Here is a 16966-nt window from a genome sequence, read left to right as displayed (position 1 = left end):
CGGACTAGATGATCTGCTCAGGTCCCTTCCGACCCTAGAAACTATGAAACTACTATAACTTATCCTAAATATGTATCAGTTAAGAATTGCCAAGGACAGAGATGTAGAAGATCATAAAGAGGTGAAAGACAGGACAGGAAAGAGTATACTAATAAAAGAGATAAGCAAAATTTGCAACACTAGAAACACCAAGCTCCAGGCATGGCTTAGAGAAAGCACAAAGCACAGTAACAACATATATTGTTTTACACATGCATCTTACTGCTAGAATTGAGGGCAATGAGAAAGCACATGGTCCAGTGCCAACAGTTCCAGTGCCTTAGAAATACAGCCTATGTATTCCAAAGGTCTTTTTAACTACAATGCTTCAGCATATACAGGACCCCATTCTGCACTCTTTGCAAAAGCAGCAGCATCAAAATGCTTTCACAATGAAACACAAATACCTTTCCCAGTGACACATCTTCCCAGTTCATTGAGGATCTCTCTTCGCTCCTTCACACTGGCTGTGGTGACTTTTACCGCAAATCGCTTCAGTGTATCAGAAACCTGAAAAACAGCCACACACACACACACACACACACACACACACACACAGAATAATTCATCAGACATGCTTGTCACCATACAGTCCTTGTATTGATGAGGACAAACAGACACCCAGAGATGGGACAAAGTAGGAGGAGTGCTGGGCAAAGGTGGCACAAATTGGCAATTCAAACTATTGTGGTTTTGACTACTCAAACTGTGCACTGTGTACCCATGGTGCAAAATACTTGTCTGCCACAGTGTAAGGTGAAGGATTCAGCCTGGACTCAACAGCACAAAATCCTTTTCATGTATGCAGCATGATGAGTGCTCCCTGGTTGCTGACCCACCTACGTGGCAGAGCAGATTGTCAGTGACAGGTTGACACTAGACTGTAGTTATCTTTTTATACAGAAGACAGAGTGTATATTCACAAAGCAGTGCATTTCATTTGGGCATCCAGGGAACAAACAAAATCAGTTGCCTAGAATGTGACCTCTCAAGGCTGAAAAATTGTGCTACAAGAGAATGCAGAATTCCTGCAGTTCAGTAGCATCTTGTCCACAAAATCATGCTCATTTACTGAAAAGGGATGTTCTGACTGGCTACAGTATTTAGTTCAGGTTTAATTGCATAGCTTAAGGGTTTCAGTCATGATTTCATACTACCAGTAAACTGAAAGGCTTATCTTTATTTCTTCTTGGACATGACCTCCATGCTTCATGAAATGTGTAAGAGTCAGAGGCTTCAATTTAGGACTGTGTCACGTTAAGGGAGCATCATATTTTCTATAGAAAATTACTGAAACAAAGAACTTGAGAATCTAATTTAGTTTCTACCCTTAATGTTTCTTCAGCCATGGAACTAGTCAATTCCATATAATGACTGTGCATCAGTGGGGTCATTTTCCAGCTTCCACGTACTAGCACAATGCTGGGATGCTTAGGCTGAAAAGGCTGCGGAAAGATGATTAGATTCCGACAATAAGTTCATTTTACTGATACTTTAAATAAAGCATTTTTTAAATTATGTTTTGTAAAAAGCATCTGAAGAAAATCTGGTCTGGGCCCAGAGCAGGGCAGCGCAACTCAGGTGGAAACAACTGACATAAGGGCCAGTGCTCTGCATCTAGAGACCACCTGTAACAACAGATGTGTGGGAACGGCCTAAAGTTTAAGGCTCAGCCCTGAAACTGCCCCATGCTCAGCATTCCCACTTCAGAACTGCAATATTCTCCATACACCATGTACCTTGAAAACACAGGGGGAAGTGACTTGAGCCAGCACCCAAAATGCCTGTTAGATGGGAGTATGTAACAACCAAACCATATTCCTGGGCAATACCTCCTCTATATGGACTTTATAGAATACTATTCTATTCCCTAAAAATGGAGCTCCATCAGTCTGACCACAATACCCACATCCATATAAGCATGGATATTTGTTTCCCCAGGGACAAAAAGCAGCGACACACCTTGTGCTGCTGTTACCTGTCCCCGGTGCACGCTGCCCCCGCATGCGCTGCTCCACTTTTTTTTGCGTAGGTTTTTTAACCTTGGGATCTCCCAGTGTCAACCTCCCCCGCTCCCTATGCTTCTACCTTGCAGTGCAGAGAACAGCTGGATCTATGCATCTGTGCCACCACATACCGCACAGATGTGCCCATCTAGACATGGCCAGTGGGTACAGACATGGAGGGCATAGAAAGCCTAGCTGAATCCCCAGAAGCATGAAGTGCCTCCACTCACCTTAATCCAGAGTTATTGATAAAGTTCTTCTCTGTTTGTGTGCATACTTCATTCTTAAAAAAAAGCTATCTGGACCACCCAGATGCTGGCTTTTCTCCAACCCAAGCATCCTAAATCCTGGGACCTCTCTAAGAACTGAGAGAAAGCAAGAAAAGTCTTCTGGGCAGCATGACCCAGAGGAGGATTTAGCAGTGAGATAGGAACAATAATCTGCAACAACTCTTTGGCCTGTCAGTTAAAGTATGAACACCAGAGATTTTTCTGTTACAAAAACCTGCCGCCATTAGAGGCAAAACTGGAATACTTGGCAGGTCCTCTAGTGACTGACCATATGCTGGATGAGACATACGTAAAATGAAACATGCTTCAATTTCCAGGCTGCCAGAACCATTATCAGTGTATTTTATATTCCAACAGTGCCCACAATGTTCCTGGTATGAACAACTCCTCCCATATGAAGATGAGGAGGAGTCATTATACTTGGCCTTGTACACCACTAGCTGTTCTCTTTATTAGCATTTATACACAGACACAGGTAGACATATTATACATGGAAACAACCATGGTATGATGTAAACAAACACATATAAATGCATCAAGCCAGAGGCAGGCAGGGCCTGAGCAGCCTGCTTAGAACAAAACTACGAGAAAACCTTGCACAGGCCAAACCAGGCAGGAGCTTCAGGTCCGACTCTTCTGCAGCTCCCACTGCCTTAAAGATCAACAATGATGCAGGAACCGCCCTGATGCCAAAGCTAAACCATGGGGAAGGTAGGATAATGGGGACCTTCCTAGTGTCAAGTAGTGCCAGGGCTTGAGGTTCAGCTGTGGGGCTCTGGCTCCACCCAGGAGGCAGCTAAAGCAGGAACCCAGCAAGGCGCACGCACGACACGCGCCGCCCAGAGCCGCCGCAGTGAGAATACGGCTCTCCGCAGCTGCGTTTCAGGTCACTTTTACCTGGAACCAACCCCCACCCTCCGCCCCGCCCCGATCGCGACCGTGGCCGAGGCGGCTCGGGGCCTCGGCCGCTCCCGCAGCTTCCAAGGGGGAGGGCGGAGGCCGCAGCAGTCGCCACCCTCCCACTGGCCGGGGCGGGTGCCGCGTGGGGCAGCCCCGCCGGCACCGGGCGAAGGAGCCAGCCCAGGAGGTAGGCTATGCCCCACAAGCAGCCGCCCGGGGCGAGGGGGCGCGACGTGACGCCGCAGTCGGACCGGGCCCTGCGCCCGAGCTCACCTGCGTGTCAGCAGCCATCGCGCCGGCTACGACCCGGAAGCACTAGCAGCTTCGCGTCCTGGTCATGTGCTGACAGCCCGGCAGGGGCGGGGCTCGTCCGCTTAGAAACGGGAGGGGCACCCCCTCCAGCACGACTGGTACCAACCGCGCAGCCGCAGAACGCTCAGGGGGCGGGGCCCAGCAGGCTCCGCCACGCCAGGGCTGAACAGCCGCCCCCACCTCCGCTGGCGCGGCCCGTCTCCAGCGTCCACGGAGCTCCGCTGAGGGCCCGGCCGCAGCGGCGGCAGGCAGCCAGGCCGCCTCAGCGCAACGGGCACATGTCCTGCCCCCCCCTTCCCCTGCACGGGCCTCGGGACCGGATCCACCCTAAGCTCTGACTCTTTGAAAAACCTGTGTTCTGCCCCCAAGTCTGCAGAGACCAAAACCAGCAAGAGGTGGAAATCAGCACTTTATTTCTGAACTTAAATGGGCAGGTGGCAAGAGCCAGGACTGGCAGGATTCAGTCAAACAGACCGAATCCCATGTCTTCATCAGACTCCTCCGATTCCTCCTTCACTTCTTCTTTGGCTGGAGCAGCAGCAGGAGCAGCCACTTCAGCTGCCACAGGGGCAGCAGCCACAAAGGCAGAGGGATCAGCCAGGAACGCCTTCACCTGAAAGAGAATCAAGCACATTGCTTCAGGAAGTGAATCGATTAAATTGTGACTGACCAGACCCCCTTCCTAGAGGCTGGCAGTACCTACCTACCAGCAGGACTACCTAGAAAGGACACAGGTTGAGGTTCCAGAGGGATTAAAGTCAGGATAGCCCACACTGCACGCTGAGAGGCTATGCCAACACTGCCAGGACCTCAAAAGATGCATTTCATTTAGAGAGCCGTGTCTTATTAGTGAACTTAAGACAAAAGGCCATGATGGTGACTTACCAGGATGAGAAGAAAAGGAGGACAAGCATTAGAGCAGCTCTTTGGAAGCACATTCCCTATCCTCCTTGTGAGAAAGCCATGCCTAGTGCTGGGGGGCCAAGGGGCAGGGAATTCCCATCCCCCCAGACTTCCCCTGGGGCAATGTAGACCTCACACCTTGCACCCCACCAGTCACATAGTCATTCCATTAATATTAATTCTATGGTGTTAGTAGTTGTCTTATTCAGCGCAGATCTCTCTCATACAGCTTTGTCTGTCTATGCCTTACAGCTCTCAGACCACCTCTCTTCAAGACCATTTTGTGTTTGTGCCTTTACAAGCAAGTTTTTGGTCAGCAAGATGGTCTGAGACTTTACCTTTTCAGCCAGTGGGAAGGTGTAGTCAGTCTCCACAGCCACAGCTAGGACCCGCTTGTACCCATTGATGATAGAATGGGGCACAGAAGCAATGGTTGGGTAGCCAATTTGCAGACAAACGCTTGCAACATTACGAACACCCTGAGGAAGGGGAAAAGAAGACCTCATGTTTCTAAGCATTCCAAAAAAGGTAGTCAGAACCCCAAACCCATTTCCAAGCGTGTGTTCTCTGTTTCCTCTGCATTTTACATGTAGCACAAGGAGAGCAAATAGTGGCAGAACACAGCATCCCTCCTGGAAGAAACTCATCTCAACTCCTGTCATCTTTTCTGGGCAATTCTTGTTTTTCTTTGTTTGTTGCACAAACTCCAAGGAGATGCAAGAATACAGTCCCAAACAATGAGACTGCCCTGGTTATTCAGGACTGGGAGCCGTTCACTTTTGGATGATACTTGTTCCAACAGGAAAAGACAGACCTGCCCAGTCCAGCTTTAGATGAGATATCCTAGTGGCTACTCCTGTGCTCTCTGAGGACTAGATCAAGCATGGCATGCAGCACAGGAAAGCAGCTCTTACTTCCAGGAAGCGGTTATGCAGAGTCTCCTCAGTGATGTCCAGCACTTCTGGATTGTAAATGCTGCCATTGTCAAACACCTGCTGGATAACCAGCCCAAAGGAGAACGGGGAGATGTTCAACATGTTCAGCAAGGTGGCTTCACTGGCACCCACTTTGTCTCCAGTCTTGATCAGCTGCACGTCGCTCTGAGGAACAAGGAAAAGTAAGCAGCCAGCTGCAGGGAAAACCAGACACAGAGATAACAGTTCAAGTACACAGCACTGAAGGCTACAAGTGGGACTGAAGGACTTGCACCAAGAATGCTGAAAGAAAAACAAGCTCAGTGCTCGGCTGTGGTCTATAAAAATAGCAGCAACCTGTGCAGCAAATGGCGCGTTTTTAAAAAAAAACCATTTAGCACTAGCCTGGCAAACCAGGTGTGCTTCCTGTGTGAAATGCTCTGGTGTACACATCTGTGCTGTGCAAGACCCTCGCACCTCACCACAGACAAGCTGGACCCTGTTTGCTAGCAGCCACTAAACACTGCTTTGCACTCACCAGGATTTCAATGGTACCCCTGGAGATCTTTGTGGTGATGCCCAGAGCCTGGAAGAAGGAGGTCTTCTCGGGACCCAGACCAGTGTTCTGAGCTGGCACAGTGACATCACAGGGGGCAATGGCACCGGCGCGAGCTGCCGCTGGCACCTAGAACCAGGAAACAGGGACAAAAAGCAAAATAATGCTCATCTCAGAAAGAACTGCAGCGTATTAACTCCTCACACAGCTTTTCAGAGACCAACGTTGCCCAATTATATACAAGACAAACGGAGACAAAAATAACTGACTCTACCTGAGTTTTAGGTATCTAGCAGCAAAGCCAGAAGCAGACCCCAAAAGGCAAAGAGTCTGTCCCTTCCTGCTTTCTAAACTAAGATGCATTATGAACATCCCATATTGAGCTCCGGTCAGACCCAAGACCTCCAGGGCTGCTACAAGGGGGTTTACTAGGGGTGCTACAAGGGAGTTGCTGCAACACCCTCCGCCTTTACCTTGTTAGCCAACAGCATGTCCCGGATCTCAGTCAGATCCTCCTTGGTGAATACAAAGCCCACATTTCCACGGATGTGAGGCAGCAACCTGAAGGAGACACAAAAAGACACTTGTTCAGTTTCACTCTTTCCAACAAACTTCTTGCCTGGGAAGCAGAAACTAGGTGTGGAACAGGACAGTTTTACTCACTTTTCCAGAGCAGGGTTGTTCTCCAGGTGACCCCGGATAGCTTTGCGCATCATGGTGTTCTTCCCCATCAGCACAACAGCCTTCCCACGCAGGGACATGCGGATCTGCTGCATCTGTTTGGATCCAACGTTGTCTGCTCCCACAATGAAGCATTTTGGATAATCATCCAGTAGTTGCTACAGAGAGAACAGAAGCAAGTTAGGCAAAGATATCCAAACCAAGCTGCTGAACAATGACATGGCCCAGATAAAGCACACGTGAAGTTTGTGGTTGCGGTTGTATATTAGTGAAGGCTGTTTTAACTCCATGAAGAAATGACACCTGGATGACGTTACCCTTGTTGCATGTATGGTTCTAGCGAGGAGCTGCAGCTGCCATTAGTCACATCTTTCAGAGCACGCCACACCACACAAACTGCGCTCAGGTGGAAAGCAGGTGGTGTGGACAGGGCTCCTGTGCAGCATTTTTCTTACACACGAGCTGGACTTTCCCCCTCAATGCAGGTACTTTTTTCCTAGGAACCCTGCGCAGCTTCCTACAGCTGTGCAGCTTGACCCCAGTGACTGCTCCACACAGCAGTGTCGGCCAAGTCCCCCAGGAGACCAACTGCCGCGTGTACCCAGCTGGCAGAGCAGCTTTACGAGATGGGGGTCAGATCCACATCGGCTGGAGCAGGGCCTGCGGCACTGCCGCTCGGCCACATGCGGGGCCTCGGCGCCCAGCCCCACGCGCAGCCAGCGACTGTCGGGCACTTACGATGATTTTCAGGAAATAGTTGGACTTCCACGTGGCTCGGTCTTCCCTGGGCATCGCGCCGGTGCTGCCAAGGATTGCCGCGGACGGTTTAAAGACGAGGCGAGGCCTGTGGGAGACAGCACCAGCCCACACTCAGTGCTTGCCCCGGGCACACGAGCATCGCCGGGCCGGGGCCCAGCACAGCCCGCGCCGCGCATGCGCGCACTCACTCCCCCCGCAGTAAAGTCTGCGAGGAGAAGGGCTGGGGGAGGGGAAAGAGCCGTGCGGGGGAGCGGGGGCCTCCCCACCCCTGGGGCCCGGAGCGGAGCCAGCCTCGGCCAGAGCCCCTGGGACTCCCGCGCTCGCCCTGCCAGGCCCACCTCTGCCCCGCGTGTGGGGGTGGACCCCTCCGCCGCCCATGCTGCCCGGCCAGGCCCAGAGCACGCGGGTGTGGCCGCCCCCACCCAGACCCAGCGCCACCGCTCTACGCTCCCACCTCCACGCGAGCTACGGAAAGAAAGAGAAGGCAGTGGCCCCTCCTCCTCCTTTTATATGCTGAGTCTCAGCCAATCGGCGACGGCCAGCAAAGGCCGGGGCGCCTCCCCGTCCATTGGCCACGACGGGTGTCGATAACGGGACGAGTCGGGCTCGCCCCTGCTATTGGGCAGAAGGCTTGTCGCTCGTAAGGAAAGCACCGGCTTTTAAAGGAGCCGCAACGGCGGACGGGGCGACGCCTACAGCTAGTGCGCCCCCTGCTGGGGAGGACCCTCAGAGGCGCCAGAGCACCGTCACCTCTTCACGGTCCCTGTCACACCCGACCCCGGGGCCGGTGCCCACCGGGGAGTCGCCCTGTAGCAGCCCTGATACAGCAGGGAACACGCAAGGCACCCTAGCAAGACAGGGCACTGTGCCCATAGGCTCCCCTTGAATGGGGCACAGCAGGTGGGAGCAGCATAGGCCCCTGCCCGAGTCCACCAAGGGCAGATCCACAGGGTTTGGCTGGAGGGCTCAGCACTTGCACACACTCCAGCTCCTCTTGCCAGGAACCGCCTGTGGTCTGAGAGGAAGGAACAGTTCTTAGCGAGCAATAGGGTGATCTGCATGGAAATGGGCAGAGTGGTGAGACACCAAGCCACAATGGCTGGACGGCCACCACCCAGCAGGAACCTGAGAATTGTTTGTGATCAGACTGTTTTAAGAGCAAGACTCTTCTTCCAACGATGAGGCTCAGCATAGCTGCAAAATGACTTGTGTTCTGACAAACAACATAGATCCCAGTTATTGCACACAGCGTGCCTGCCAGGGAGAAGCCCACTGTTTATTCCTGTGTGTACATGAATGACTGTCTGCATACCACTGGTAGTGCTTTGATTTTCCAATGGTGTTTGATCCCGATCTCTCTTTACACTAGCATAATCCAGGAGATGCTCTACTGCCATGCTGTGAATAGAGTTAATGTTAGCATAAGCCTAGCGTGAGACCAGAATTAGACCCACGGTTGTGACCACGTGGATAAACTTGTTCAAGGCCAAACCACAAATCAGGGGCAAAGCCAGGAGCTGAGCTCACACACCCAAGGATCCAAGCCTTGCAGTAGGACAGTAACTTTCCAGGTGCTTCTGGATCTCCACTGTCCAGCCTCCTACATGGAAACCAACCATTTAAGGAATGCACTAGAACAGTGGTTCCCAATCTGTGGTACAGGTACCACCAGTGGTATGCAGACAACCTGTCAGTGGTACAAGTTAACATTCATTATAATTCCTTTATATGACAAAAATTTGCTTGTGGTACTTACATTTGTATCATTTTAAATTGGTGTGCAATCTATCAGAGTTTGGGAACCACTGCACTAGAACCTACCCACAGGATAAAACATGCACGTTAAGGCAGAGAAGACCTTTATGATTTGTAGGAGGTAGGTGTAGGGAGGCAAAGACATCCTGCATAGCAGGAGGATGGTGATCCTTCCTCAGTGCTCTGTTGTTCTTACTCTATTAAACCCAACAACTGAGGCATATCTAATGATTTGATCAGATGAATGTTGGTTCAGTAGAGGAACTGCTCATGGTACAGTACTCTCTCTGGTTTGTTGCAGCTTGGCTTGATTAGAAAATAAACCCATTATATGCTTTAACAAAAGAGCAGCTCAGCCAGGAATGCAGAGTTTTTATTTGCTGTTTCTCTTCGAGGGGATGTTCCTGGTGGTTCCAATCAGCCTCCCAAGCTGGACCGAGATTCCATTTGGTCACAAGCACCAGGCAATAGAGCCAATTTTACAGGGAGCCCTTGACATTTCCCATTCTCAAAGGGCTCATTTGCACCAGAGAGTTGTGTAAGTTTACCTAGAGATGGCATCTTTAACCCTGTGCCAAAGGCTGACTGGCTGCTCAGGTTTAGCTTCAGATCAATAAGGAAGTGGTTTAATCCAAACCCAAATATGCTGCTCTTAACCCCAAGAAGCACAAGGGCAGAGGCATGCACTGATTTAAAAAACTCATTTACAATGCACCGTTGAATTTTCCATGTAGACAAGGCCTTAGGCTTCTTTCAGCCCAGAGGATTCCATAGTACTTCAGTGTAATAAAGTCATGGCATCATTATAAGCAGTGCCAATGAGTTCCTCGTAGGGAGAACGAGGGAAGGGCATATACCTTGGCCAAAGCAATTGGGACAAATCAAATCTTACAAGAAAGTCAAAGTTCTTACATGTCTGCACAGGAGATGGCTCATTACTTCCTAATGGGCCATGCAGAAGGCACACGGTGAACCATGCATATTCACCTCCAGCAGCTAAAGTATGAGCTTCAGGATTGAAACAATCTCAGAAATCAGACCCTGTGACTTCAAAAATGCTTTCTATAGGATCTGTTAGTTACACAAGTCTCCCCCTTGCCAGACATGTACCTCTTTCTAAATGCTGTGTGAGAATCAAAGTGAGGATTATGCCATGAGACCCAGCCCAGTGAGGGGCTAGTAGCTCCAAGGGGAAGAGGAAGACCCTTCAAACCTTCTCCTAATGCTTCTGTCCAACTCAGCAGTTCTGTCAATGGACTGTAGAGGGAGTGATGAGACCAGGCTTTCCCCAAAGCTCCAGGCTCCCTCCCCTCCTCCCCCCTTATCACAAGGAAAGGGGGCACTGGGCTTGCAATCCTCTCAGTGTCAGGAGAGAGCCATCACTGGGACACTCCTTTCACTACAAATCTAAGGGTGTTTTCTCTGGGATCCGTATTCACTGACCTCCATAGAATCATACAAAAGTTGTGCTCCCAGCGGCTTCAAGAGGACATCTTCACCACTCCCTGCCCAAGGAAAGGTCATTCATTCCCATCTGAACCATCCCACAAAAAACATCTGTCTAACCTGCACCAATGATGGAGGTTCTCCCTGGGCCACCTGCTCCATCCAGGGCTTGAGCAGAGTCAGTTAGAAAGTTCTTCCTTTATCCCCTCTGTTGCAATTTAAGCACATTTGTGCTTAACAGTTCTTTTCATATTTGAAATCCCTCCTCAATCTTCTCTGAACTAAATAATCCCAATTCTTCCAAGATTTCCTTATGCTACATTTTTTAGACCTCTAATAATTTCTGTTGCTCTCCTCTGAACTCTGTCCAATTTGTCCATATCTTTCTTAAAATGTGGTGCCCAAAACTGGACACAGTACTTGGCAAGTGAGACCTCACCAATGCTGAAGAGTGGAAGAATGATACTCCAGTTAAGATTACTTAGTATGCTGTTGGCAGTTTTTGTAACAATATTACACTCTTGATTCATACCGTTTTTAATTCATTCTAACTCCCAACCTCCTTATAAGTAGTATTGCAGCCCAGCTAGCCATGCCCCTTCCATAGACTCTGCACTATGTACAGGAAGCCATAACCCACCTACCAGGCAGTCTATGAGAAAAGGAACATCCCTGGATTTATCCTACAATATCCACTGTATTACGTATGCCTTGAAAAGAGTCACTCAGATGCTTCCTGCAAACGGGCTCAGAGAAGATGGTTGGATACCAGTGAAAAGTTCATCTCATGCCACTGTCAGTACAGTTAGCTTTCTGCAAAAACTGGAGGGTAGCTTGGAACTTCCTGCCTTTGTGGAAGGCCCAGCTGATGCTAACACCCCTTTTCTTTGCAGCCCTCACTCAGGCAGCAACATAAAAGTAGACAAGGACAGCCCAGTTCTTCAGCTTGAGTGGTTCCACCAAGGGTCAGTACTCAGGACTCAAGTTACTTCTGCAGGAGTCAGTACTTCTACAGGACCCAGAGCAGGGAGCTGCATAGCTCACCCTTGATAGGATGAAGGGAACACTGTACTTGGAAGTGGAAACACAGTCAGAAAAGGAGAAAGTGTTACTAAAAACTATTTGTGATTTACAGTAGATCACTGGCAGTCTATAGTAATCTTTTGTTTTGTGCCTGTGAGAAGAACTGGTGAGTCTTAATCAAGTACCTACAGGGAGCAGGTACACAACATTCATGTCACAACATTCACCTCATAACAGCTGTAGTGCCTCTCCCATGGGCAGTGGCATCAGGGAAGCCAAGAAACAAATGGAAAATAGAAGACTAAATGCAAATTTCTCTCTGACCAAAAAGGTTGCTCCTACTCAGACTGCTTGTATGATGGAGTTTGCAACCCTCTATATTAAATACAACACAGTGTAGTAATCTCTCCACCTAGAATCCTAGGCCAGGAGGAAATAGGTAGTGCAAATAAATAAATAAATGGAGAAGCTGGCATTTTTTGTACATTTAAAAAAAAAGAAGAAACCTTCTTATTTCATAACCCAGAGTCCAGACACACATGCCAACAGGAACAAGCTGCGTGGTTTGTGGTCTGAGGCTATGCTAAACCAAAACAGCAGTATATTAAGCCACACATTTAATGAGAAAATAGCGTATGAACAGGGTCACGTACTGGTACTCAAAAAACTGCACTCTGCCTTCCATGTAGTTGTAAGTTCTAACTCATGGACTTTAAACACTTACAGAAAACCTTTGGATTTCCTACATATAATGCACACTGTGTCAACAGTCAAAGATTAACCAGCTTGGGAGCATTTTAATCGTAGGCATTATTGTGTCTGGGCTATTGCCTGCCACCCAGAAGCTGCTGGTACACTGTGATTCTGACTTGGGAATTTTAATAACTTAGCTCAGATTGCAGATCTATAAAGGCCACTTCATTTTCTTCATATCCTCTACTCAGAGATCTGGAGAAGTGATTAAACCAGCTTCTCTTAGGGCAAACTGGGAGTTAACTCAAACCTCCATAAGAGGGAGTGGAGATTTATTCTTTATTAAAAACAGCTTTCCCGTGAGCTCAAGTTCTCTGAACTATTTGTGCATACTATTGTGTGCAGGGTCATATTCAAGGCCCTGTTTTCATTTGCTTCATATCTCATGAAGGTCCCAGTCCCAAAGCTAGGCCTTTCTGTCTGCTGTTTGTGTGACTATGATTGCACTGTACAGGCCCCATTAGACTGAGCTACTTGAGTCAAAGATTATGCTTTCTGTTTGGCCTTGTGTATTTTTTTTCTCCTGCAAACACCCTATATAGCAAAGGTGCCACATGGAATGACAGGATGAGTAGAAGCACAGATGTACATTGCACACATGCACATACAGGACGTTGCTGTACAACCCAGGAGTTTCAAATATGGATTACTTGCGGTTGCAGTCAGCAAGGTCACAGTGTCTGAGGATCAATGGTTGTGCAGTACACTTTCTCACCAATGGACAGGTAGTTTATTAAATAGTGCCGGGACACAATAAGATCAGTATATTCCACTGAGGCAAGGAGCTAAGAGAAGAATATGCGTGTCCAACTCATGCCTGCTTGTTGCACGGCCCACAAATGTCTTTTACTGACCCTAACTATATGACTGAGCAGTCAGGTTTGCAGTTTCTAACACGTTTTCTCTGTTGTTGCCGGAGGTCATTTTGGTTTCTGGACTGTGGAATGCAAGAGAAGTTACGCACCAGCAGTGCTCTGGACCATTTCACAAGCTTTGGGGTTAAAAAGGACTGAAACAAACTCAAGTGAAAATAATGGTAAAAATTTTATTAGCATAATTGCAGGAATTTTAAATGGAAAAAGCAGAGTTAGAAGTTTACAAAGGGGGAAAAAAAAACAGATAACTGTCGACCCAGAGGGGAAATTCCCCTAAACCAGTCAGGACATGATTTGACTGAGACCTGCCTATCCTGATAGCTCTCTGGTTGTAATGCAAGAGTTTATCAGATTAGGAGATCGCTGTAAACAGAGCACTAAGGCCTTTAAAGAGAAAGTTATGGTAACCCTAAAAAATCCCCCAAAAAACCACACCTTCCAAAGAAACAGTGCTGTGTCTGAGCTTAACTTGCCTTGAGTGTGGAGCTCCAAAACCCTTCCCACATGCAGATCCTTTGCTCCTCTGAGAGGATGTGTACTGTGTACACCTTGCTGTATTCAGTTTAAGCCCTGGACAACAACATCTTGCGGCCTTCCAAAGGCACATACTTGCCTACCCCCTCCAAAACCTGCCCCCTCATGTCCTAGTAACTGCAACAGCGCATCGCTACAACTTGCTGGTTCTCCCTCTAACACTATCAGCATCTAGCAGGTGTATACTTGCTAGATCCTGCCAATCATCCTGGGGCAATCCTAGCACATTGATCTTTTCAGTTTGCTCCATGCAGCATCTTGAATGTTCCACTCTAAACTGCACTGCAATTATTACTAAAAATGGGCACTTCTGGCCCTCCTACTGGCAGCAGACATCTTAAGGGAAAATGACACTTGGTGATAACCATGAACACAGCATCCCAATACGGAAGAGCACAAACCAGTTTAAATCCCAGGAAAAGCTTTCAACTTTTTACTTAGCCAATAATGTTTGTGGGAGATTGTTAAACCTTTATTAAAGGAAGTGTGTATGAAACCTTTTTGCTTTGCTGACATGGCATACTGCAGCATCACTTTCCCTTTCTGTAGCAGCTTCCATCCAAGGTTCTTGAAGCACTCCAGAAAAATAAATGTGAACTGAGCCTCAACACCCCTGTGAGGTAGGTTAAGTATTATTACCCCTATTTTACAGATAGGGAAACTGAGGCACAGAGAGGCTACACAGAGCATCACAGAAAAACTGGCAGAGCCAGAAACAGAACCTTGATCTCCTGATTTCGAATCCAGTGCTCTGGCCACAAGGATATTCCCCCTCCCAGGCAGGTCAGAACAAGTGCCAGTTTCAGCAACATGGCCACAAAGAAAGCTCAGAAATCCCCATTTTAAGTCAACCTAACTTCAAAAAGAAAACAATTTACTTATTGTGTCTTGCCTTATGAACTTTCCAAAAGCTGTGTTCAGCCCAGCTGGAGTATCTTTTAGTTCTACCACTTGTTCCTCAAACCCCATTGCTTTCACAACCACAAACTGAGGCTCACTTGTATGGGAAACCACTGAGAAACAGTCCCAGTTATTCAAGCAAGATAGTGAAGCACTGAGAGAAGGTTACTTGAAATAGGAAATGAGGACCTCTCTATTAAAACAAGGGTTTGTTTCTTACAGTCAAATCTCAAAACTTTCTGTGCCTTTTCCAAGTTCAAAACTAACCACCTTAATGTTATACACCTTAATAATAAACACACTCCAGCTTTCTAGAGTAACGCTACAAAACACTGTTTATTTCTGCTGCTTTGGCTATTACTGTAGAACACTGCAGTGTTTTTTATGTAATACTTTTTACCTCTCTATATCACCCTCCATCTAAGGGTGTGGGTGTAAAAGCACTGTTGCAAATATGAACTGAGCCTCACAACAACCCCATGAGACAGGGGATCACTGTCCCCATTTTCTAGATGGGGAAATCAAAACCCAGAGAGATTAGCCGACAGGCCCAAAACAATATAGCTTGTCAAGAACAGATTTCAGATCTCCTGATTCCTGGTCCTATGCATTTAGCCATAAGGCTGTCCTTTCCTCACGTAGGGAGGACTCACCCTTCACTCTGATTGCTGATGGCTGAAGAGAAGGGAAACTGTCAAGGTGAAGCTTTGAGCTCTCCCACTCTGCAGTATGGAGCACTGAATTAAGACTCACATTCGCTTCCTAGAAAGTAGGCTTGAGCAGAAAAGCAGGTCATTCAAATACAGCAGTTTACAGGTTACAAAAAAAAAAAAAAAAAAAAAAAATCATTCCAGGTGATCCATGAAAAAAAAAAAAAAAAAAGCGCTATTCACAGATCATTGGCTTGTGCTGGAAAAAAATAAGTCACATTCCCTTCCCCACAAATTCCAGATCCCTCCCAACTCCCAATAAAAAGAAAATACTTAATGTTAATAGTCAGGTTTAACAAAGCATTGAGGTTAAAGACACAGTAAACCAGCACAACTGATGCACTGGCTGAAATTGTACAGTGAGATATAAAAGTTGCTTTCTTAAAATCACTTCAAAACCAATTTCTGTATAAGAGGATTAAAAGTAAATCAGATATGAATTCAAACCTCAGTGTAGAAACCTACAGTTCTTATCAAAGACAGGATACAGTATTCAGGTTGATAGCAAAATGCCAAGTGTGTCACGCACACCAGACCCAAGGGACTTGTTATACCAGTAACAGTCAATATAAAAGATTATTGCTCTAGCATCTCTCAGTAGAACATAGTTTCAGAGCAAGGAAAAGGAAGGTATCAAGGAGGGCTGACAGGCCTGATCAGCAAACAGCAGAGAGAAGAAAAATAAAGGATCCAAAGTCTCTTTGTTTTTTGCTAGCCTCTTTAAAAAAAAGAAAAGAAAGAAAAAAAGAACCAGAGAGGCTTTTCACTTAGCAAGCTTCAGGCCAAATTGACCACACAAGCCACACTCACACCAGGGAGTGGAAGGGTCAAGCCCTCCCACTTCTCTGCACTCTCTTAATAATTAGTTGCTACCAGCCTGCTCCTTTGTCCTGGGAGCAGCAAACTTGGGGAGCATATGCCCTCCGCAATCGTGGGGAGCGCAGGATGCACAGCACAGAATACAGGCTGTGACACTCCCGCCAGAGGCTGGGGGAGCAGGGAAGGGTTTCTCTACACACATCCTGCTCCAGCATGCTGAGGAGAGGGAAAAATGGTAGAAACTAGAAAACAGAGCAACCCCTTTAAGAAAAACAAGTGGCATCAATTCCCTGCAGTGTTATGGGACCAGAAGGGACATCACTGCAGGGTCTTTACGGCTGCCTGGGCCAACACTCCAAGATCACTGGATCCTGTGTGTTCCACTGAGCACTGCCAGGGCAGCACAGAGGTCACAGCACAGCCCTTGCTGTGCAGCTATTGCTCAGGTTGCACAGTATTCAAAAGTCCCAGAGAGAGAGAAAGAGGGGAAATGTTACCAAAGGAACAAACGCATTGTTGGGAAGCGTTGCATTTTGGCTCACAGAGAGCTGACAAGGCTGGACTGCGCTCACATAGCTTGACTCAGCCCCCTCCTGAAGGAAGGAGTCTCCTTGCCAAAGCCTTCAGGCTCACCTCAGCTGTCAACAATCACACAAGCTTTCATGACAGGTCTCAGCATCTCCCTGCTGAAATACACAGCAAGGCTATTTCCAGTTTAATGGTCCTTCTCGTCTCTCTGGATCTACTGCCTGTCTAGCAGCACTGAGCATACCCTTGCCCCTCCCCCCCCC

At 47.8% G+C, this 16966-nt stretch overlaps 2 protein-coding genes across 3 annotated transcripts in view; both read right to left on the bottom strand.

The window, feature by feature from the left end:
• Positions 1–3549, bottom strand: part of GCN1 (GCN1, eIF2 alpha kinase activator homolog) — a 69735-nt gene extending 66186 nt beyond the window's left edge. For both annotated transcript variants that reach the window (XM_019539233.1, XM_019539234.1), the window contains exons 1-2: positions 3509–3549; positions 447–549 (exon numbers count right to left, since the gene is read on the bottom strand). In XM_019539233.1, the coding sequence (XP_019394778.1) occupies positions 447–549; positions 3509–3526 (121 nt within the window). In that variant the 5' untranslated portion in view covers positions 3527–3549. The remainder of the gene's footprint in view (positions 1–446; positions 550–3508) is intronic.
• A 389-nt stretch (positions 3550–3938) lies between these two features.
• On the bottom strand, positions 3939–7905 carry RPLP0 (ribosomal protein lateral stalk subunit P0). Its single transcript, XM_019539232.1, has 8 exons — positions 7815–7905; positions 7340–7445; positions 6584–6759; positions 6394–6481; positions 5903–6049; positions 5365–5550; positions 4789–4929; positions 3939–4160 (listed from the first exon to the last, which is right to left on the bottom strand). Exons 2-8 carry the CDS (start codon positions 7391–7393, stop codon positions 4008–4010), a joined length of 945 nt encoding a protein of 314 aa, XP_019394777.1. The 5' UTR covers positions 7394–7445; positions 7815–7905; the 3' UTR covers positions 3939–4007.
• Between the last annotated feature and the right edge of the window lie 9061 nt (positions 7906–16966).

This window comes from Crocodylus porosus, unplaced genomic scaffold (genome assembly GCF_001723895.1).
Source record: "Crocodylus porosus isolate Cpor-Errol unplaced genomic scaffold, CroPor_comp1, whole genome shotgun sequence".
In the NCBI taxonomy this organism is placed as follows: Eukaryota; Metazoa; Chordata; order Crocodylia; family Crocodylidae; genus Crocodylus; species Crocodylus porosus.
Note: the sequence above shows the minus strand (reverse complement) of the source record. Positions and strands in the feature narration are given on the sequence as shown.

Coding starts and splice junctions, on each gene's coding strand:
- RPLP0 (XM_019539232.1), bottom strand. CDS start 7,393: ATGCCCAGGGAAGACCGAGCCACGTGGAAGTCCAACTATTTCCTGAAA. Junction 6,760..7,339: donor ACTATTTCCTGAAAATCATC/GTAAGTGCCCGA, acceptor TTCTCTCTGTAG/CAACTACTGGATGATTATCC. Junction 5,551..5,902: donor GGGGTACCATTGAAATCCTG/GTGAGTGCAAAG, acceptor CTTGTTCCTCAG/AGCGACGTGCAGCTGATCAA.